The sequence below is a fragment of the Anguilla rostrata genome, chromosome 6 (genome assembly GCF_018555375.3).
Source record: "Anguilla rostrata isolate EN2019 chromosome 6, ASM1855537v3, whole genome shotgun sequence".
Classification (NCBI taxonomy): domain Eukaryota; kingdom Metazoa; phylum Chordata; class Actinopteri; order Anguilliformes; family Anguillidae; genus Anguilla; species Anguilla rostrata.
The window spans coordinates 56,496,322-56,519,177 of NC_057938.1; the positions used below are offsets into that span (position 1 = coordinate 56,496,322).

Here is a 22,856-nt window from a genome sequence, read left to right on the forward strand (position 1 = left end):
TCTCCACACACACACAACACACACACACACACACTCTCACACACACACACACACACACACACACACACACACACACACACACACACACACACACACTCACACACTCACACACTCACACACTCACACACTCACACAGGTCTTAATGTACATACAGAGATGAACACACTAATAGCAGGCAATGTTTCCCCAACTACACAACCCCAAGAGCAGAGCACATGTCCAATCAAAACTGGGCTTAATTGCCTTCTGCCTTTAAAATCAAGCTGAAGAAATATTTAGATTAGTGTACCACTGTGGCCCCCACCCTCCTAATCTCACAGGGAGGGGGGGCCCTAAACCCACCGTTAAGGGGTACCACCAGTCTCACTGTGACAGGGGTACCCCTACTTTTACAGTGAGGAGGACCCCTAAGCTTGCGGGGGCCTTGCTTTTTGGGGAGACGCGGCTGCACATTAGTGTGAAGTGAGCTTCAGTGAACACTGAAACACTCCTCCATTAGCCTGAAGGCCACACACTGCATCACAAAGCTGAACCAATCAGAAGCAGCTTCCCCACCATAGGAAGAAGGATTCTGCATTACCTACCAGCAAACTAATTTACTCAACACTCACAAACACGAAAACGACCATGACAGGGTACCGACTGGCTCTCTGAACATCGATCCCGCTAATGGTATCTGAGTCTTCCTCAAGACGGTGATCATTATCTGAGTCTTCCTCACGCCGGTGATCATTATCTGCATCTTCCTCACAACGGTGATCATTATCTGAGTCTTCCTCACGCCGGTGATCATTATCTGCGTCTTCCTCAAGACGGTGATCATTATCTGAGTCTTCCTCACGACGGTGATAATTATCTGAGTCTTCCTCACGCCGGTGATCATTATCTGCGTCTTCCTCAAGACGGTGATCATTATCTGAGTCTTCCTCACGCCGGTGATCATTATCTGCATCTTCCTCACAACGGTGATCATTATCTGAGTCTTCCTCACGCCGGTGATCATTATCTGCGTCTTCCTCACGACGGTGATCTTCCAATCAAATGCCTCGGTTAGGGCCGGGTTAGTGATCGAGGCCACAAAAAAAACCCCTTTTAACAGGCATTTCCCTTTCAGCACTTTAGAAACTTATTTTAAAAAAAGAGAGAGAGAAAACAACATTTTAAAAGAAACGCAACAAAAATAAACGAAAAAAACACAAAAACGGACACCACAGAAAAAATGTGGTCTCTTTGATGTCCAGGTGTGTGTCCGCTCTGCCCCTGCCCCGCCTCTGCCCCGCCCCTGCCCCGCCCCAGCCCCGCCCGGCCCCGCCCCTCACACCTTCTGCACGGGCGTCTGGCCGGCGGGCTTCTTGCTCTTCTTCATGCGGCTGCGGGCGTACACGCGGAGGAAGAGGGCGAGGAAGACCACGCCGATGCCCAGCCCGCCCGCCACGCTGACGGCGTGGCCGTACAGGAAGCAGGACAGCAGGATGGCCATGGCCTGCCGCAGCGTCATGATGATGGTGAAGACGGCGGCGCCGAACTGGCCGATGGTGTAGAAGATGAAGAGCTGGCCGCAGGCGGAGCAGACGGACAGCAGCACGGCGTGGAAGGCGAACTCGGCGTGCCGCGCCATGAAGGCCAGCGACTGGAAGAGCGCCCCCTGCTCCAGCAGGGAGCCCACGGTGAACAGGCAGGAGAACAGGTTCACCCCGAACATCATCTGCACCGACGACATCTTGTAGCGGAACAGGCTGTCCTGCCAGTTGGAGGTGAAGCTGTCGAAGACGATGTAGCCGCCCAGGATGACCACGCCGGAGAAGGTGGTGACGGTGGACGGGTGCTTGTGCCCGGCGCTGGAGAGCAGGAACAGGCTGACGCCCACGGAGATCAGCGCCGCGGTGAAGTACTCCCAGTACTCGTAGCTCTTGCGCGACACCATCTTGCCCATCAGCATGACGGGGATGACCTTGGAGGCCTTGGCCAGCACCTGCGTGGGGAAGCTGATGTACTTGAGCGCCTCGTACTGGCACCAGCTGCTCAGGATGTTGGAGAGCGAGGCGAAGGAGTACTTGTACATGGGCGCGGCGTGGCGCGGCTGCTTGAACAGGGCGCAGCACAGGCCCGCCACCGTCAGCGCCAGGATGCGGTTCATGAACACCAGGAACTGCGAGTCCGTGAAGCGCTCGCCGGCCCCGCCCTCAACCGCCCCGTACGAGCGCGTCATCACCCGCTCCTGCAGGACGCCCCACGTCAGGTACGAGGTCTGGGGGGGGGGGGGACACAAACACAACCCACAACAAGAGGCACGTGAGATTTTTTGGGTTTTTGTTTATGGCTACAGGAAGAGACAGTCATGTGGAACTGAGACAAAAAATTACGACAGAAAGAGAAACTAAAAGAGCTATTATCAGTACAGTTAGAGACTAAAACAGTACTACAGTAACAGACACCAAAAGAGCTCTTATCAGTACAGTTAGAGACTAAAACAGTACTACAGTAACAGACACCAAAAGAGCTCTTATCAGCACAGTTAGAGACTAAAACAGCACTAGAAACCGGAACTAACAAGGTCACATTTAACAGAGACAACGTGAGACTAAAGCCGCGTTTCCACCAAAATTACCCGGAACTTTCAGTCCCAGGAACTGCTTTACCAGGAACTAAAAGGTTCCTTCAGCCAATGGCTGTCTGCGTTTCCACCGGGGTCTAAAGTCCCGCGAAGATTAGGCAAATTAGCCCACTGACGTATGGAAAAGCGACGTTGTCGTCGGTCCATCTGTCATATGATTTCTTCCGTAACCCCATACTACCACCGAAGTAGCCTACATTATTTTCTAATAACCGGGACAGCCCGGAGGGGTTTATTCCACTTATATACAACGGGTTGCCAACAAAGACTATATATGGTTACTTTTGTATTTATTGATTTTTATCGATTTAATCACATGGAATTGAAATATTCTTCTGCAGCCGTTTGGGCATATTTTACCGTTGTCAAGCAAAACTGTCGTTGGTAGTTGAACTTGGACCGTTATGCAACAAATAGGATAAAACAGACCAATAGTCAGATTGTAACTGTTTTATATATCCTCTCAAACACATTCATTATGTTTTCATGCTAACATTCGCTTTCATGTCTTGACATCCGAAGCGACAGAATGCATTCACATTTCCAATATAACTGGCAACAACAGCAGAAAACATGCACACGTTGTAAACAATTTGCTGTTTGATTACTTTCTCATCGTCAATTCTATATAGGCTAATCGCAAAATGACAAGAATAGAACGAAAACTCGGACTTGCGTGAAATTTTAAATTAGTAGTGGTACAGCCACCGTTTGTTTTCCTTCGGAGTTACTGCTAGCCGAGCAGCGAAGTGTGCCCTCCAGATGCGAACCATGCACCATAAATTAGTCCATAGTCTTCCTGGTCTTTTTGTGAAATTGAAGAATGGCAGAGTAAAATTACGGCAGTCTGAAAAAGCTAAAGATACTATTACTAGAATTAACCTGTTATTTTACCATGACAAAAAGTGCGGAAGGTGATTTCCAGTTTGCTTTTACTGTATCACCAATGTGAATTACGCAGAACTACCGCATACCTCACATAACTGTATCAAACGTTTTGATTCAATTACAATGGGCTAACAAAGAAAATCCGGAAGAAAATATTCAGCAACCGAATTAATCCGTTTGAATGTTTTAGTACGTAATATGCTGTCCCAGCACGAATGCTTAGCATTTTATAAAACGAATACTAAAGCAAGAAAAGAACAGAAGAGCACACGTTATAATTCCAAGACGTTGGCAGGCTATAACCAAAACTAGGCTACTGCGCCGCATAACATACAAGTTTGATTTGAAGTTATTATGAAAATAAATCGGGTTGCGCCGGCATATTTTCAAACATGGCGGGTAATGGCTGAAAATAAATACAACACAAGTGCTGCGAGTACTCGACCAATCAGAAATGTTCAGCGCTGCAAGCTCCACCCAAAAGGTTCCTGTACTTTCGGAAAGTACTACCCCCCGAGCAGGAACGTTTTGGGGGGTAAAACAAAGCCCCCAGAACTAAATTTAGACCCTAGTTCCTGCGGTGGAAACGCACTGAGTTCCTCAAAAGGTTCCTAGTTCCGGGGTATAGTTCCTGCGGTGGAAACGCGGCTTAAAACAACACTTAAGACAGGACTAAAATAGAATAAGTGAGATATTTACACAGAAACAGTCACAGGGACACAGCAGAATTCAGTCATTTAGATATGAAAACTTTAGAGCCATAGAATATATGGAATGTGCAAATACTGGACACTCACACTCACACACTCACACACACTCACAAACACTCTCACACACTCACACACACTCACACACACTCACACACACTCACACACACTCACAAACACTCACAAACACTCACACACACAGTCACACACAGTCACACACAGTCACACACACAGACACAGTCACACACAGTCACACACACTCTCACACAGTCACACACAGTCACACACACACACACAGACACACACACAACACACAGACACAGTCACACAGTCACACACACAGACACAGTCACACACAGACACAGACACAGTCACACACACAGACACAGTCACACACAGTCACACACACACACACAGTCACACACACACCTGCAGCCCCACAGCGCAAAACAGGAGCTTCAGAGCTTGTCTGGTAGACGAGGAGGACTCTGCTTCGCTTCTGGGCGGAGCCGAAGGATCGTCCAGCGGCCCCGACTTGGATTCGCTCCCAAACACACAGGCCTTTATCACCGGGAAACACAGGCCACGACCTGCCAATCACACACAGGACGCATCAGAGGCCCACATCCGGCCAGGGGTCAGGGGTCGAGGGTTAAAGGTTCATGGGGTACGGCTTTAAAGGTCAGGTTTAAAGGTATACAGGCAAGGGGCTAAGGGCTAATGGTTAGGGGTCAAGGGTTAGTGGTTTAGGGGTTGAAGGTTTAGGAGTTAGAGGGTACAAATGTAAGGGTTTTAGGGGTTAACTGAGTGGGATGTCACTGCACTTGGAGGGAGGGAGAGAACCCTTGCAATCTTAACCCCTCAGCCATCCCCGTACCCCACACCACCACCACACCCCCCCCCCCCCCCACCCCCGCTCTAACCTGTCTCCAAGTAGCCAATCCGTTTGAAGTATCTGATGAGGAGGTATCCGGGGACGACGATGGTGGCGTAGCCCAGCACGTTCAGGAAGAAGCGGAAGAGCCAGACGTCCCTCCAGTCCTCCAGCACTGATGCCTGGTCCTCCAGCGCCATGGTGACGGGGAGCAGCGCCAACGCCAGCCCGCGCCAAACGCTGTGGGGGGGGGGGGTAGAAACAGGAAGCGACATCATTCGCATACACCCATGTGAAATCTAAAGAAACTTCAGCCATACCACCCTCTACCCTTTTCATGACTAACTGCTGAGACTAAGCAGCCATACCACCCTGTACCCTTCTCATTTAAAACTGCTGAAGCAAATCAGGTTAGGTCTCTTTTCTACATCTCTGTGACCACGGTCCATGTAGGCCTAGATACACAGTGTGTGCCATTAGACTACATCTCCAGGGATGCAAATATGGCACCAGCACACCCAGTGTGTGGCAGTTTAAGCTGCTCAGGCCATTACTGTGCCAAACAATCCAGCAGAGCAGGGGTTAAATCCACATGGACAGCCATGCACAACACAGAGAACAGGGGGAGCGGTCACAAAACAAACCCAAGAGCACAACCAGGCCAAAACTTCAGTCCATTTTAAATGCTATTATGGTGCTGATAATTAGCATTTATTTATTATCCTTTTAAAAACCCACCAGCTACAGCCTGAAATTAGCCATTGATCACTAAGTAGCAGATGAAACCACTTTTTAATTGAGCTTCTATTTTGGGGGGGGGGGGTCCTGTTCTGCGATTGGTGGCAGGGAGAACAGAGATTACATCATACAACCCACTCTTACCACAGCAGACTACTACTCCTAGCTGTTACTGATTGCTATGGTAGCGACCCCACCCTGAGAGAGCCACCCCCTGGCGGAGCGAAAGCCACACCGTCCCCCCACCCCCCAGCTCCCTACCCCCCCCAGTCATGCGGCTGGGAAATGAACCGCGGTTACCTGCAGCGAGCGATCGCCCCACTCTCTGCACAGACCTTCTCTCTCGAGGCCAAGCCGGCTCCAACAGAGGCTCTTTGTGTACTGAGGAGACCTTCAGCTACAGCAGCACTGAGCCTCAAACAGCCAATCAGCTACAGCAGCACTGAGCCTCAAACAGCCAATCAGCTACAGCAGCACTGAGCCTCAAACAGCCAATCAGCTACAGCAGCACTGGGCTTCAAACAGCCAATCAGCAACAACAGGACTGAGCCTTAAACAGCCAATCAGTGACAACAGAACTGAGCCTCAAACAGCCAATCAGCTATAGCAGCACAGAGCCTCATAGCCAATCAACTACAGCAGCACTCAGCTTCAAACAGCCAATCAGCTACAGCAGCACTGGGCCTTCAACAGGGCGAATGCAAGAGTTCTCACCCTGCCCTGCTGCCCAATGGTATGCTCCACTGCCCAGCCAACTGGTCAGCCCTGAAACTCACACAGCAAACCCAGTGGAAAAGCGGTGTTAATGCGCTTCTGTAAATAAACCATATTTCAGAACAGACAGACAAGCATTGAGCTGCTTCCTGGCCGGTGTCCTGGAGCTTCTGGCTGTCTGTCCATCGACCAGCCTTTTACATCACATTACAGCACATTCACTCACAAATAACCAGCAGCAACACAGGCACAGCCTCCTCTCGCTCTTCAGCAGCATCTGGACTCTCATCTCAGCTGTAGTACTTGCAACTGAGCAACACTTATACTGTACAGCACACACAGCCTCCAGTACGTCACCTTCAATCTCAATCGCCAAGAGAGATATCTATGATTTCTAGAAATGGACAAAGCCCAACTAGCTAAGTATTTGCTTCGAACTGCAGTATTTTTATTTTTTATTTCACTGAGGCAGGTTTAGGAGCATTGGTTAAGTTGGTCGCTGTAAATAGATAAAATATAGACATTTTAAAACGTGTAGAAGAATTATTATCAATCAAAGATTTAAACATTTTGGATTTTTAGACAATGAAAGCGTTATATCCAAACACCTCACTACTTGTCTTTTCTTTCCTTTGAATAAAAATAACTGCACACTGTGATATTCGCAAAAACATTTTTTTCCATCTCATAGACCTTCATCAGCCTTTTCTTTTCTTCCCTTTGAAAGGAAAGGAACATTCCTGGAAGACAAGTTCTTCAGTGCGTCATATTTAAAGCCTGAATTGAATTCTCAATTGACACCAAAGGGTTTAATGTATAATCCATAGACGGACATTTAAATAGACTTTTTAAAAACCTTTTAAACAGAATTTCACATACAAGCTGTATTTTGCTTTTCATCAAGCAGCTAACTGCTGTGATTTTTTTAAAAAGGAATGAAGCTGTTAATAATAACAATAAACCCTAGTTTTTTTTTGTTTTGTTTATGGTTAACTGGTGACTAGCCAGCCATTTAGCTATATGATCATCCTGTTTAAGCTTTAGTTCAAGTAACGTTGGCGAGCTATGATAACTACTGAACCACTTTCAAGTGTTTGGAAATGAGTGCTCCATCACACGACTCACTTATGATAACTAGTCCATTAACAGCTAACTAATTCACTGGGTTCATGAAATGTAGCAGTAAAACATTAGCAGAGCATAAATAAGAACGCATTTTGGAGATATTATTAGTACAGTAAAAACGAATGCTAGATATGTTTCTCTCGGGTAATCAGTGAGTTAACTGATAACTGCACTGTACACTTGCACAAACAGAAATACTAAAGTGGAATGTTATCCAGCTGTGCGGCTAGCAGCACGATACCTGGTTGACAGTTGACAAGGCAACGCAACAAATTCCGAAACCACCGGGTAGCGGCTTGTAGCTGTGCTAGCTGACAAGCACAACAACTGTTTAAACTAACGTTGATACTTTGCACGAGGGGTTTAAATTCGGCGCGGCTCCAGGCGAACGCGCATCGCCACGGGCAGGCTAACTAGTGCCTCGGCATCTTTTAAAAAAATATGTTCCTACCTCCATGAAAACGATGGCATTTCCCCCCGCTGCCAACTCCTCGGTATCGCAGCACCTGGCGCGTTACACCCGCCGGACACTCGCGCCGCTTTCGCCGCAGTCGAGCATTTAATGGAGGTGTAAACTGAACAACCGCTGCACCCTCGATAAAATCGAGTTTTACAAAATGTCGAAAGATATTCAGGGTTTTACCCAAGTTTTCCGTCTCCTTCACTGTCCCTTTTACAACTTATCAATTGCCTATGTGTTCACTTCAGGAAAGAATCTCCTCCCCTTCACGGTACCAAAAGGAAGCCGAATAAAAGCCACACCATAGACATCTAATGGGAGAAATGTATAATGAGCTCGCCATCTGCAGGACGGGAGGGCTAATTCCACATTGAAATACGTGGTGCGTAAGCCTTATCTAATATGCTAATACGCATTTGTACATTCAGTTCCCGTAGTGGTATGTGGTAAATTTACTCGAAAATAATTAGAGTAATGATATTGCACGTAGATTTATTAGACTATTCGGAAAGTATATGATGTTTAAGTAAGTGTTTCCGTGTTCATACCTTTTTTTGGTGGCAGCTTTGCTGTCCTGTCTCTTGTTGTTCCAGATTACAGGAATAGATCAAAAGTGGAAATACACTGACACACAGGTCACAGTTTTTTAAATGCACAGCAAGATGAGGAAACAGTTTGAAAAGAACAGAAAGGGAGTGGTTTGGATATTCAAGCCTTAATTAGAACTCTACAGTACACTGCAGTGGATTCATTCACAGAGTCACGGTTTCTTTCTGGTCATGAGGCGTAAGATACAGAATATAAAACCCGCAACACAGGACGAGCTTGATATGACTGGAATGTGGGGTGCGCAAGCTATCTTTACCGCACTGGTGAAGAACCATCTCACGCTGCAGGGCGTGAGATTCAACACCATCAGCCCCCTTTACTGACACAATGTGCGAGACAAGTAACATGACTACAGAGGGCACAAAGGACTGGCACAAAACACTGACTGATGGTGAAAGAGCACACTGCACAGCACTGTGGGAATTTGAGTCCTCCAGGGACTAGTTATATGAATGACCTCCATAAGGGCACTAGTCAAAGAATTTGCAACAAAACCACGTTTGGCCAATAGTTAAAATATAACCCCTACCAGCAGAGGGAGGGGGCACAGGTGTAAATTAATGGTGCAAGGAAGTATTTCTGCATATAGGAAGTAATTTATCCATGGAATGGCTTGTCAGGACTTCAGAATCAGAAACGCTTGGGGTGTTGAAGACCAGGCTCAGCAGTGTTGGAAGCTCTCTAGAGGCCTAATCTCTTCCTGTGTTTCATATCAACTTTTGCTTTTTATCCTTTTATTCATGATAATTTATGTAGTCTGATATTTAAGCTCAATTTCTTGGCAATCTCATGAATGACAGCCAAAGACTGCATTGGTGCATATAGCTAATTGGCAAACTGAGCCAGGCTGATTGCACACACACACATACCCACACACTCTCTCACAGACACACACACGCACACACACACACACACAAACACTCTCACACATACACACACACACACATACTCTCTCTCTCTCACACACACACACTTTCTCTCTCTTTCTCTCTCTCTCTCTCTCACACACACACACACACCAGTCTTCCAGGGTCAGGACTGCCCACCCCTGCTCTCCACTGCATTAAAGTGGATGATCAGCTGAAGGGCCAGTTAATCATTAACCCTCTCCAGGCATCGGGCACCTGACCCACAGTAGCCTGAAAGGAAGGACATATCAGCGCCAACAGCAGGCATTGATAGGTATTTTATTCCACAATCGAGCCTTTTCAGTTTTCTAAAATGTATCGTCAATTATTAACAACATGAGCACATTCTTCATGCTATTTGAAGTGTAATATCCAGCCACCCACACACAGGCACACACACACATGCACTCACACGCACACACACACACACACACTCACACGCACACACACTCACACACACACACACACGCTCACACACACACTCACACGCACACGCACACACACTCACACACACACACAGACACACTCACACTCACACACACACATGCTCACACACACACACACACACACGCTCACACACTCACACACACACTCACACGCACACACACTCACACGCACACGCACACACACTCACACACACACTCACACACTCACACACACACACACTCACGCATAGCCTTCCTGGCAGTGCCCCATCCTTCCTTGGTTTAATTTCCTTCTGCTAAGGAGATCATTACATTGGTTGACTATTTCAATAATCATATTAATCATATCTTCCTTTGTATGAGCTGGTTCAGTTGCGTTGCTCCCCCCCCCCCAAACAATCTCAGCTGAGGAATCACTTCTCATTTCAGTCCCTGGGGGGGGGGGGGGTTTCCCTCATATTTTTAGCCTATCTATGCCCTCCCTTTGGAAGTGGTTAAGTTTTACAGCATACAACGCATAACCTCTGAGGCTCCCTCCACCCCAATTAAAAACTGCACTTCTCAAGTTTATTTTTATTTTATTTACATGTCAAAGGCTCCATATTTTAGGCTACAATTTAAAATAAGGGTTGGAGTCATGGTAAAACACAGCGGCCTGTTATGAAGAGCTCCTTGAGTTTGGGAACCCCTTATTTTGGCTAAACCCCCTGCATCTCCACCCCAGCCACACAGGCCTCAGAATGCCTCCAGGCCTCCAGACTGGCCTTCATTGAGAAAACCATCAAATGGACCTGCAAACAGACAGGAAAAGAGTATCGCCTTCTGACGCGAATAACAGGAAGTACTCAAACGGAGGCTCCATTCATGGGGCTTGTGCTTTGTGTGTCTGACAGGATCTCTCTGGAGAAGGATGATTCTGGGTATCATGTGCAGTTCGGCTCAGTAAGGGTGACTCAGCAAGAAACGGACATGATTAATGTAACAAACACAGTGTCCAAACACAAATATCCAGATTTAATTCTTTCAGCTGGGCCATTATTATTGTTGGAGCTTTAGAAAGGCACATCGTGATAGCTTAACACTGAAAGAAATGAATGATCAAGACCAGGGGTGTCTGACCAGTACTGACCTTTTTTTGTGTGTATTTGAGCATGTCTGTAATCTAATGAAATAACAGACTGGCTAAGGAGTCCCTGCACCTTAGGTAATGCTTAAGCTAGTCCCACCCTGTCCATTAAAACAGTCTCTTTTGCCCTGAGCACGGTGCGCACCGAGGGTCCTTACTTTGGGCCGGGCCCCATGAAGTTTCCGGGTGTTTAATCTCTGCACCTTGTTTCTGAGGCCTAACTGAGCTGCAGGAGAGACCAAAACAACACAAACCGACAGACACTGCAGCTCCATAGGGCCCGATTGACTGCCTCCTCATCCCAGACAGGTAACATAGCACCAGCATAGCAGGTTCTCCCTCATATTTTATCACCTATCTTTGAGCATAAGCCTGCAAATCCACAAGATTGACACACAAAATAAAACCAAAGTAGGCATCAATCAATCTCAAATGTGCTGTCAAAAGGTTTAATATGTACAAAACATCATAAATAAAAAAAGGTCATCATGACAGCTGTTATATGAAATGAAAAAAGAAGACAGAAAGGACCAGTGTATCCTTAATACATTTATTAGAAAATATACTCTATAATGAAAGCGGTAGACAAAAGAGTAGATCAACAGATGATCTTAACCGTCAACACATTAACAATGATAAACAAAGACATTTTATTAGGCCTACTACTAATAAAACTACTGCTACAACTCTATCTATTAATCCAATCAACTGCAGTAAACATTCATTACATACCTTACTTTCACGCCAAACATTTATTATTAATGATGTCACACGACGGAAGATTTAATTAATCTGCTTAAAATATATTTGTTCAACTATAAATGTAAATTACAATTCCGTACCCTCTGCGCCTGAAGCTAAAATGGGTCGCTGTCATTCGTCTCCGAGCCGTAAGCAAAGCAGAGATCTTTCAGCTGGAAAATTCATTCTTTAGTGTCAATGACCTTTGACAGACGAGCGATGGACAGCTGGCCAGCCGTATTTTCTCACTTTGTTCGCAGAACTGATGAACTTGCGGCGTTAATTTGGAGGACGCGCCCGCCGAAATGCCAGGGCGGTTTTCAGTCTGCAGCTCCGGAACACAAAGCACAGGCTTAGTCATTCTCAGAGCAGCGCGCGCTTTCAAAATGAGTCCCCTTTACGCGGGGCGCTTGCTTGAGATCTGGACGGGGACACGGGGGAGAAAAATGGTCACGAACGCAAAAAAAGCTATTAAACACCACTCATTAGCACACTAAGCTTGTACAGGACCGGGAAATTCCTTTAACTGTGATGCAGCGATTCCTGACACAGATGTGCTCAGAGCAGGTGACGCTGTTTGTGCAGATGTGTGTGCTGTTGGGGGGGCAGGAGCACTGGTGGGGGGCAGTGTGTGTGTGTGTGTGTGTGTGTGTGTGTGTGTGTCTGTGCGTTTGTGTCTCACAGGTAGGAGGAACACAGTCACACTCAAAACTAAAAATAAGAAAAAGGTTCTTTTTTTTTTTTTTCTCTTTTTTTTTAAACATCCCAGCCTTCCACTCTTCTCTCTGCCAAACCATGACGAGGAGCGGGGAACCACTTCTGCATCCCAGATGTTAAACACTTTCGTTTCTAAGACCAAAGGCTTATCTCTGCTGTGAGATCCATTCCATTCAACAGTAATTTCACTTCTGCACAGGTAAAGACCCAGTGGAGCTCTCAATTCACACCCAGTTCAGCTCGGATCAGAACTCCTCGGCAGTGCTGGTGCTGGTGACCTCTGTACAAACACACGTCCACAGTCTCCCAGTCCGTCAGAACTTCATCTCCATGACGGACCGGCCAGAGATCTGAATGTCATCGAAAGGAAAGATGGCCAGGATCTGCAAGACAAGAGGGGGAGCAAGAGTTTGAGAAGACATCTCACACTGGACTCTGTATTTAAAAAAAAAAACAATTCCATGAACCCCTCTAATCCCAAAGCTAATAGTTATTGTAAAAACCTGCTGTGCTTGAGTAATAAAAATCTTCTCAAATACTTGCAAATGAAGTGCAAATAAACATGGTTGTTTTTTTAAATGGTGATGACTCTGGGTTCGCCTGACGGAGACGGTCCCACAGTGTTCGATCACTGCAGGGAGTATCTCCTCCCTGTGAGCTGGCAGCTCAGGCGCTGACTGGAGATTACAGTTTGCCCGCTAGTCCAATGCTAGCTACCTATAGTTTACCAAAACGGTGTGTAACATATGAAAAAATAATACATATGCAGTACTTTAGCTTGACCAGCAGGGGGGTGGAGCAATGCAACCTAAAATCGCATGTATTATAGCGAGCTATAGCAGCAGCTATACAAATGATAAAACGCTGTGTGGCTAGTGTGAGAGATTAGAGGCAGGTTGTACCAGCTAACAAAATACAGAGGTGTATCGATAACATCGATGAAATTACCCAGAGGGTATTTCAATAAAAAATGTTTTTTAGCGAATCCCGAATGATGGCCAACAGCGATTTTGGCGGGAAAAAGCTTCCCGTAGCGGACGGCGCGGGGGCGGGACGTACGCTGTCGTTCCCGTCGGCGAGGTCCAGCGCGGTCTCGTCCTCCATGTTCTTGAGCATCTGGTCGGCGCCGGACTGGCAGAGCAGCAGGGTGGTGCCGGCGTCCTGCCGCCCCACAGCCAGGTGCAGCGGGGTGCAGCCGTTAAACATGGCCGCGTCCACGTTGGCGCCCTTGTTCAGCAGGAGCTTGACCAGCTGCACGTCCTGGAGCTCCACCGCCATGTGCAGTGCGGTCTTCCCACTCGTCCCGTCCTGAACACACACCGGGGGGGGGGGGGGGGTCAGGCCTGCCCAAACACATTTTACACCTGCCTGTCCTTACCCTGCTCACCCTTTTCACTGCATTTCGCCCCACTGGGGGAAGGGGGGGCAGGGAGAAATAAACAACCTGAAGACGTCAACCTTGCCAACACCTTAAGTGCTGAGCTGCATGTCCAGCTCACCTGTGTGTTAAAGCTGGAGCTCACCTGTGTGTTAAACTTGGAGCTCACCTGTGTGTTAAAGCTGGAGCTCACCTGTGTGTTAAACTTGGAGCTCACCTGTTTGTTAAAGCTGGAGCTCACCTGTGTGTTAAACTTGGAGCTCACCTGTGTGTTAAAGCTGGAGCTCACCTGTGATTTAAAGGTCAAGCCCACCTGTGTGTTCCAGGTTAAGCTCACCTGCATGTTAAGCACAGCTGTGTGTTAAGCTCACCTGAGTGTTAAGGTCACCTGCACATAAAGCTCACCCGCATGTTAAGCTCACCTGCGTGTTAAGCTCACCTGCGTGTTAAGTTTAGCCCCTTTCTTCAGCAGGAGCTTCACCATGCGGTGGTTCCTGCGTTGGGTTGCCAGGTGCAGGCAGGTCTGTCCTGAAAGGGGACAGTTTTCCATTTCAGAAGCAGATTCCTCTCAGTGCCCAAGGCGGGGGGGGGGGGACCACAAAGGGGTGCAATCACACCAGCAACCAGAACAGTGGGATTCAAACTGAGAGTCATTTTCATGATGGACTTCTAATGCATTTAGGCTTCAGCAATTCCCCTGGCATTCTCAGAATGGCCAGAGCATAAGACCCCACCTCTCTGAATGCAGCCAATCAGAGACAGCCAGGCCCTGCCCACACTGATGACACATCCTGAATGCACAACTACTCATGTAAAAAAGAAAATCAATATAATAAAAAATATATATATATAATAACTTACACATGAGTTACTTATAAAGAATGGACTGTGACAGAGTAGAATATCTGTTCAATAAACAAATATTTGACTGAGATTAATATCACAAAATAAACAAATAACAAAAACAGCCAATCAGGTACGGGCTCCGGCAGGAATCCGGCCCCCTCACCTCTCCAGTTCTGCATCTCCATGACGACGCTGAGCTGGCGGGGGGGCGTGTGGGTGCCCATCTCCGAGGCGCAGTCGTTGCGCCCCTGGTCGCAGGCCAGGTGCAGCGGGGTGTTCCCCTCCTGGTCCTGCAGCTCCAGGCTGGCCTCCTGCTCCAGCAGCCGCCGCACCACCGACGGGGAGTTCAGGTAGGTCGCCAGGTGCAGGGGCGTCTGGTACCCCGAAAACAAAAGGGTACAACGTCACCCCATATACCCTTATATACCCTCATACCCCCTCATATACGCTCATACACCCTCATACACTGTCATACCCTCAAATGCCCTCTTACCCTGCTCTGTCTGATGTACACTTAAACCCCGGGAAATCCAGTCAAGTCAAGTCAAACCTCAATTTGGTTGCAGGTTTAAAAACAATACATATTCAAACTAGGAAATACAGAATCGCATGACACAGGCACAAACAGTACAAGTACGAGATCACTAAAAACACTCAAATGTAAAAAAGAAGAAGAAAATAATGCCAAAAATGTAAGTATCAGCTAAGACACAGCTAAAAAAAGAACATGCAGAAAGCGAAGAGTTGGCAGGTTTTACTCCTTGTTTACCTCATCGCTAAAGTAACACAGAACAGCTTCATTTTGTGAGTCAGGGTTCACTGTGGTTAGATTGCATCTGAACCTACAATAAGGATCACCCCACATGGCTGTCTGCTGAAGTAATACACACACACACACACACTCTTTCACACACACACTCATAACACACACACACACACAGGCACTCCCTCTCTCTCTCTCTCTCACACACACACACACACACACGCACACGCACACACACACACTCTCTCACACACACACGTGCGTCTGCGCACACACACCCTCTCTCACACACACACGTGCGTCTGCGCACATACACCACTCTCTCACACACACACTCTCTCACACACACACACACACACATACACACCCTCTCTCACACACACACGTGCGTCTGCGCACATACACACACTCTCTTACACACATACACACCCTCTCTCACACTCATAACACACACACACACACAGACTCTCTCACACTCATAACACACACACACATACACACACTCTCTCACACACACACGTGCGTCTGCGCACATACACACACTCTCTCACACACACACACACACATTGTCTCTCTCTCACACACACGTGCGTCTGCGCACACACACACACACAGAAGCTGCAGCGGAGCGATGACTCAAGCTCTTACATGCTGACTGCGCCAGCTTTGCAGTCTCACACCCTTTCCCATTACCCATAATGCAACACAGTCACCTCACACCCAGCTACTTTCAAATCTCCCCAAACCCTCAATCTAAGGTCCTTAGTCCAGTCACACCACCCCAAAATAAAATATAATGTTTTGCATGTGGTTTTTGTTTTTTTTGTTTTTTTTGTTTTTTTTTTCTGAGAAAAAAAAACACCTGTTGGAAATTTGACCAATTTTCAGATGGAATTGACCAGTAATTCCATCTGAAAATATAAAATGTTTGTTTTTTTGGTAGTTCCAGTAGGCCTAAAAACAAACAAGCCCGTGCAGAATTCTTCAGCATCTTCCACATTTGCTGAGTGTGTGTGGTAACTACGGACACCAACCTGGTACAAATTATTCTGAATGTCCAGGATGTCCTTTGGAAAGAGCTCGATCAGCTGATGAGCAAAGTCCTCCTCTTCGTGGATTATTGCAAGGTGTAAGATTCTGGAAACACAAAGGACGTGAGAACATCATAAACAAAAAAAAGAAAATAACATGGAACATGGAAAATTAAACCCACAGCTCAACAGAATGACCTTCTGAAATGAATTCACAGAGAAAATCACAGAGAAAAAAAACAGCAAACAAACTGTGTGCTGGGTTACTGGATACTCCAGCGACTCAGAAATTACACAACAACGGAACTTCAGTAGGCCGCCCAATGAGGAAGCAGGCCTTCAGTGGAAAGGCCCGTTCCAAAACACCTCAAAACGAGAAGTACACCATCTTCCTCCGGTAGAAAATAAACCAGCCAAAGGCCAAAACAAGAACAGAAGGTTCTTCCTAGTGGTCCTAAAATTCACAGGATGTACGCAGGACCAGAACATTAAGTGGCAAAGAATATTTCCAGAACCTTCCACTGGTAGAATGGTAATGAGGAACAGCAGACACAATGGGCCTCAGTCACAGAACCTTTCTTAAATTATTCTTACTTTTGTTCTTAAAAAAGTTCCTACAAAAAACCAATATGGGATTCATGACGCATGAGCAGACCTTTTTGTTTTTGTGCGTATCCCAGGTGTGTGAGATGATGAATGCTGGCTGCTTGTAAATCTTATGCACAATCCTGTTCATGTGATTAGCAGAAGGAAACAGCCATGAATAAGTACAGATAATAAAATAATTACGAATGCAGGAATTTTCGTGGAAACGTTCTTACAATGCACTTTACAATCAAATCTGATTGTACGCATGTTTTGTGAATGAGGCCCAAAGTTAGCGTGCTGCTTTGTTGCTAAATTTTGGTTGGCTTTTAGATCTTCACTATAATTATTAAATTTGATCGCAAACTCCCTTAACATATAACTGGCCTAGAACAAAGGCTAGGTAGCAACAGCGTACTGTCTGTTTTGCTGAGTTGTAATATGAAAAGAGTGACTAGCAAACCGCTGTCTGGTTAACAAAGCGGTCGACACCGGTCTCTGGGCTGTAACTGTGCTGTTTAACGTTCACACACTGAGTACTGAGAAACATGAGAAACATCCAAAGATCCCTTTTCACAATGAGGAACGAAAGCTTCTTAAAGTTTGTTTTGGAACACTGGGGTTCACTGGTTCCAGAACCATTCTGTGGGGTCCCCACAGAGCACCAAACCCCTGAAAACACAGTATCCACACTCACGTCCTCTCCCCGTTTCTTAACGGGTTAGGTCCTTCTGGAATAAGCCCTGGTCTGTGCGAGATCTCCATGGTAACCCAAACGGAAGTTTGTTTTTCCTGACAGCCTCAGTGACGGGAATGTCCCCAGAACACGGCTCTGGTTACGATCAGGTGTGTGTGTGTGTGTGTGTGTGTATGTGTGCGTGTGTGTGTGTGTGTACGTGCGTTTGTGTGAGAGTGTGTGTGTGCGCGTGTGTGTATGTGTGTGTGTGTGCATGTGTGTGTGTATGTGTGCATGTGTGTGTATACGTGCGTTTGTGTGAGAGTGTGTGTGTATGTGTGCATGTGTGTGTATACGTGCATTTGTGTGAGAGTGTGTGTGTGTATGTGAATGTGTGTGTGTGTGCATGTGTGTGTATGTGTGCATGTGTGTGTGTGCGTGCATGCGTATGTGTGAGACTGTGTGTGTGTGTGTGTGCATACAGTGCTGTGAAAAAGTATTTTCCCCTTTCCTGATTTTCTCTATTATTGGATATTTGTCACACTGAATGGTTTCAGATCTTTAGACAAACTGAAGTATTAGAGAAAGGGAACCCAAGCAAACACAAAACACATTTTTTAAAGTTATTACTTATTTATTTATTGATTAAAAGTTATCAAACACCCATATTACCTATGTGAAAAAGTAACTGCTCCCATAAACTTAATAACTGGTTGCACCACCTTTAACAGCAAGAACTGCAACCAAACGCTTCCTATAATTTGATATCAGTGTTTTGCGTCACTGTGGACGAATTTTAGCCCACTCCTCCTCGCAGAACTGCTTTAATTCAGACAAATTTATAAATTTTTGAGCATGAACTGAACTCGTTTCAGGTCCTGCCACAGCATCTCTATTGGTTTCAAATGAGGACTTTGACTAGACCACTCAAGCACTTCAATTCTGTTTATTTTCAGCCATTCAGATGAGGATTTGCTTTTGTGTGTGTGTGTGTGTGTGTGTGTGTGTGCGTGTGCGTGTGTGAGGGAGAATTTGTACTGCTGTGGTTTGTTTTACTCAGAAAGCAGAAGAACAGAAATCCAGCGGAATTCCCCCTGGCAGCTGCACATGCTCAGTGCGTCCTCTCGCCCTGACTAAGTCTGCGTCAATGAATGAGTTCTAATGCACACACTCTCTCTCTCTCTCACACGAACACACGTATACATATACATAGACCCACCCACTCACTCAGTCTCACACCTACTCACTCACTCACTCACACTGCAGAGTATAAGCAGGATGTGTCAAGACCCTTTGTTGTCTTGGCTCAAACTCGCATTATATTATGTGCTGATGAAGATCTGTCTCAGCGACCCAGAATTAGAAGACTCTCTGATACCAGAAGCACAGCATCCGACTGTTGCATGGTGTAGACCTGCCAATGTGTGCGCCTCCCTAACACGTCCCCCTTTCAGTGCGCCCCCCTAACACGTCCCCCTTTCAGTGCGACCCTCCTAACACGTCCCCCCTTTCAGTCCGCCCTCCTAACACATCCCCCTTTCAGTGCGACCCCCTAACACGTCCCCCTTTCAGTCCGCCCTCCTAACACATCCCCCTTTCAGTGCACCCCCCTAACACGTCCCCCTTTCAGTGCACCCCCTAACACGTCACCCTTTCAGTGCGCCCCCCTAACACGTCCCCCTTTCAGTGCGACCCCATAACACGTCCCCCTGTCTTTGCGGCTGCTAACGTGTTCCCCTAAGGGACAGTCTGTCCTGCAGCTGCATGTCCTGCTTTATTCAGGCAGGGGGAGAGCGGAGAGGGAACGCAGCTTAGAATCGCCATGGTGACTGAACCCCTGCACGCGCTAGCTTGGGGGGGGGGGGGGGTCCAAAATGACTGCCCCATGGACGGCCCCAGACATTTCGCAGCCCTCCCCCCTCCCGTCCCCTTGAGCCAACAGTTTCCCATCAGTGAACTTCATGACCTAAAAAGCTGGGCGGGGCAGCCGTCCACGTCAGCAAGCGCAACGTTTTAACCTTCCTTCCACTCAGCAAGGGGGGAAAAAACAGAGCGCGACTCGCGAAAACAAAGAGTCGGCTCGGCCGTCACAGACGGGGGCTGTGGTTCCACTCGGCCTGACTTCTAAGAAAACATCACACCCTGAGAAAGATCGTCACGACCCTGGTCCCGGGTTCAGCTGAAAGGTGTTTACACCCTTTTACACACACACACACACACGCACTATGAGGACAAGGACACGCAGTTCAGTCACTCAGGACCCAGCGTGCTTATCGTCTGAATCATAAAAATATTTGAGGATGAAGATGAAGGCTACCCATGCGATATTTTACCAAAGCCATTCAAGCTTGAGTAGCTCCCAACCGCCTCCCTGTGATTCTGAATCAATACAATGTGCACTTCTGCTGTTTGCAGAACTGCACTCAGAGCAGGGATTCTGCTTCTCCTGTCTATGGCCAGACTGTGGAGGAGCACTCAATGAGCTCTGGGAAGGATAGTCGTGCAACCAGCTGAACATGTTTTCGTTTTTTTTTTGTTTTGGGAAGAATGCAGGTCCCTTGTCCCATCATCACATCTTACAGGGAAACCATACTGAAGTCCACATCATAAAAATATCAAGTGATTCAACACTGTGTGTGCGTGTCCTACACTTCCACCTTGTTTAAAGTTACTTCATGCTTTTCGCACTGCTAGACCGCGCCAGAGATAACTGGTGGAAACGGCATCCTTCTCGTTCAAAAACCAGCCATTCTGCACGAAGTTAGCCGCGTGTCGGGTAACTATATGGCAAGCGCGCGCCAACGCGCACACTGGAGGGAAAGCTTCCGAGTCTCTAACTCTGCTCAGCCTTCAGATTTGGCCTAACATTCCTGAAGGTGTAATGCGGACCGATAGATACAGAAAAATTCAGGAGTTTCACAGTGGACTGCCCTTATATGGGCAGGCAACTGCCAATCTGAGCCTTCTGGAATAGACTGTTGGTATCCATCGTCTATAATTGTCTTTGTCAACTGTTCTTCGCAGAATTATTTAAAGCCGATGAGCTCAATGTCTCACGTAATGTTACGTATAATTGTCCGATTACCAAAAAAAAAAAAAAAAACCGGCTGACCTAGTTGCTACTTCGCTTAAATTAACACGATTGCTTAAAATAAACGGGGCAACGAACGGATGCCATTAAAATAACTATTTTAATGCAAAGATCTGGCGTTAAAAAATGTGTTTTCTAAAAATATCTGAGGAAAACTACCGACACACCCACAAACTGGAATCACTCCGGTGACTGTCCATAATGAAGGAATGCTATTCTCAGGTAACATGTTGCAGGTTCTTTTGATGTTTACTCATTAATGAATCCCATGCAGTTACTTCATAAACAGCAATATTCTTTTTTCAACATTCTCAAAAAAAATAATTCAGCCTAAATGTTCCAAAAACAACATTTTTACTAATATTATTATTAAGATTTTTAAAGTTATGAATCATGAAACCACATAAAGTCCGTGTAAAAAAAATGAAGCTAATCACCAAACAATAAATAAAGTCGAATATGTTAATATATTTAGAGATTCTCATTCAATGAACCATATACAAATAAAATATAAAAATACGTACGTGTCTCCATCCTCAGTGACCGTAGTTAGTAGGTTTACTTCCTGTTCACTGCAGGACTCCGGGTTTTCCGATTCAGGTTGTTCCGAAATGCTGCAACTCTGGATTATCTCGTTCAGACTGTCAACTGTGAGCGACGATGAACCGTACGCCGAGTCCAAGCGGTCCCCGCTGACACTGTCCAACTTGTCGTTGTTGCCCTCATTGTCGTCGGCATTCGATCCTTGTGTCGGTTTAATACACTGGTAATCCTTGTTTAGAGACCTGAACGAGTCGATACCAGAGTCAATTTGACCGTCCTCGGATAGATCCACTTTCCTCTTTTCGTAGTCGCTGTTCGCCATGTCAGGTTGCAAGATGCAGTAACTTTTAAATTGCAAAAGTTCTACCTGTTTCGAGGTGCGGGGTAGCCCGGGTGTGTGAGGTCGACCTCATCAGAGAAACAGACGCAGTTCTCTGAAAACGAACGACCGAAGCGTTTCATAGAGCTTCTCTTTTCCCCTGCTCACAAGCCGGCTACTAATAGGCTACTAAACTCGACTTTCAGTTCCAACACTAAAATGTGTGTCCTTGCCGATTAAAAAAAAAAAGTCGGTCCTATCCACTTATTAATACACAACCAAAGTATAAAAATCGCCTAGAGGCATCTAATTCTCCGTCTCTCAGCTTCCGAACACGACCGTTTAGACAGATCCAAGCACGTGAGCGGTAACGCGATAGCGTCAGCGTTGCCTGACACACGAAAGACTGCGCAGAGGCTCGCGCAGGCAGGCTGTTTTTGTTTTCGTGGGGAATTCCCGGAGGGAGTGGTATGCGATCGGATTACAAGCATGCCGGGGCCGTGGACTCCCCCGGTTCAACTGGATTTTTGACCTCTCCTATTCAGGAACGAAGTCTCACGGCTGTCGCATGTCGAAATTAAGATTCTTAACAGCGTAGATTCTCCTTTTATGAAAGGACATTTTGTGTGCGTTATTTTCAGGGTCATTATCAAGGCCAAGTTTAAACACATTGATACTGCATCTTTGGAACCGAACAAAAACATTGGCCGATTTGAGAAGTAACTATGTTCTGGATTTAAAAAAATAAATAAAAAACAACTGTAATGCAATGAAGCTTACCCAGAGCACGGAACATTTGTTGGAACAAGTATTTATTCACATTTCTGTGAAGACAAACAACATCCTTTCTGCCAGTGCAGAACTGAATTCCTTCCTCACTCAAAATAATTTTTATCACTGTCAGTGCTGTGGTGATATGTTACTAACGTCCAGGGTCCTGCTTTAGGGTCTGACACAGTCATGCTTCTGTTCCATAAG

At 46.5% G+C, this 22,856-nt stretch overlaps 2 protein-coding genes across 3 annotated transcripts; both read right to left on the reverse strand.

Annotated features, from left to right (window-relative positions):
- Window positions 1–84: 84 nt before the first annotated feature.
- slc35b2 (solute carrier family 35 member B2) lies at window positions 85–8,412 on the reverse strand. 2 transcript variants are annotated; one of them, XM_064340790.1, is made up of 4 exons: window positions 8,112–8,412; window positions 5,133–5,323; window positions 4,639–4,799; window positions 85–2,248 (listed from the first exon to the last, which is right to left on the reverse strand). In XM_064340790.1, exons 1-4 carry the CDS (start codon window positions 8,129–8,131, stop codon window positions 1,316–1,318), a joined length of 1,305 nt encoding a protein of 434 aa, XP_064196860.1. In that variant the 5' UTR covers window positions 8,132–8,412; the 3' UTR covers window positions 85–1,315. The 2 variants fall into 2 exon arrangements, with proteins under 2 accessions (XP_064196860.1, XP_064196862.1); XM_064340792.1 differs by lacking the exon at window positions 8,112–8,412 and adding an exon at window positions 6,122–8,063.
- A 3,312-nt stretch (window positions 8,413–11,724) lies between these two features.
- On the reverse strand, window positions 11,725–22,295 carry nfkbie (nuclear factor of kappa light polypeptide gene enhancer in B-cells inhibitor, epsilon). The gene is made up of 6 exons (XM_064340793.1): window positions 21,541–22,295; window positions 16,668–16,770; window positions 15,034–15,244; window positions 14,464–14,552; window positions 13,706–13,954; window positions 11,725–13,029 (listed from the first exon to the last, which is right to left on the reverse strand). The coding sequence occupies exons 1-6, from the start codon at window positions 21,879–21,881 to the stop codon at window positions 12,961–12,963; spliced, it is 1,062 nt and encodes a 353-aa protein (XP_064196863.1). The 5' UTR covers window positions 21,882–22,295; the 3' UTR covers window positions 11,725–12,960.
- Window positions 22,296–22,856: the final 561 nt, after the last annotated feature.

Bases quoted from the DNA above. Each gene is read 5' to 3' on its own strand.
- nfkbie (XM_064340793.1), bottom strand. From the start codon at position 21,881: ATGGCGAACAGCGACTACGAAAAGAGGAAAGTGGATCTATCCGAGGAC. The intron at 14,553-15,033 runs GTGAGGGGGCCG...GTCCCCTTTCAG, and splicing joins GGAGATGCAGAACTGGAGAG to GACAGACCTGCCTGCACCTG. The intron at 13,955-14,463 runs GTGAGCTTAACA...GTGTGTGTTCAG, and splicing joins GGGCTAAACTTAACACGCAG to GACGGGACGAGTGGGAAGAC.
- slc35b2 (XM_064340790.1), bottom strand. From the start codon at position 8,131: ATGCCATCGTTTTCATGGAG. The intron at 4,800-5,132 runs GTTAGAGCGGGG...TGTGATTGGCAG, and splicing joins GATTGGCTACTTGGAGACAG to GTCGTGGCCTGTGTTTCCCG. The intron at 2,249-4,638 runs GTGTGTGTGTGA...CCCCCCCCCCAG, and splicing joins TTTGCGCTGTGGGGCTGCAG to ACCTCGTACCTGACGTGGGG.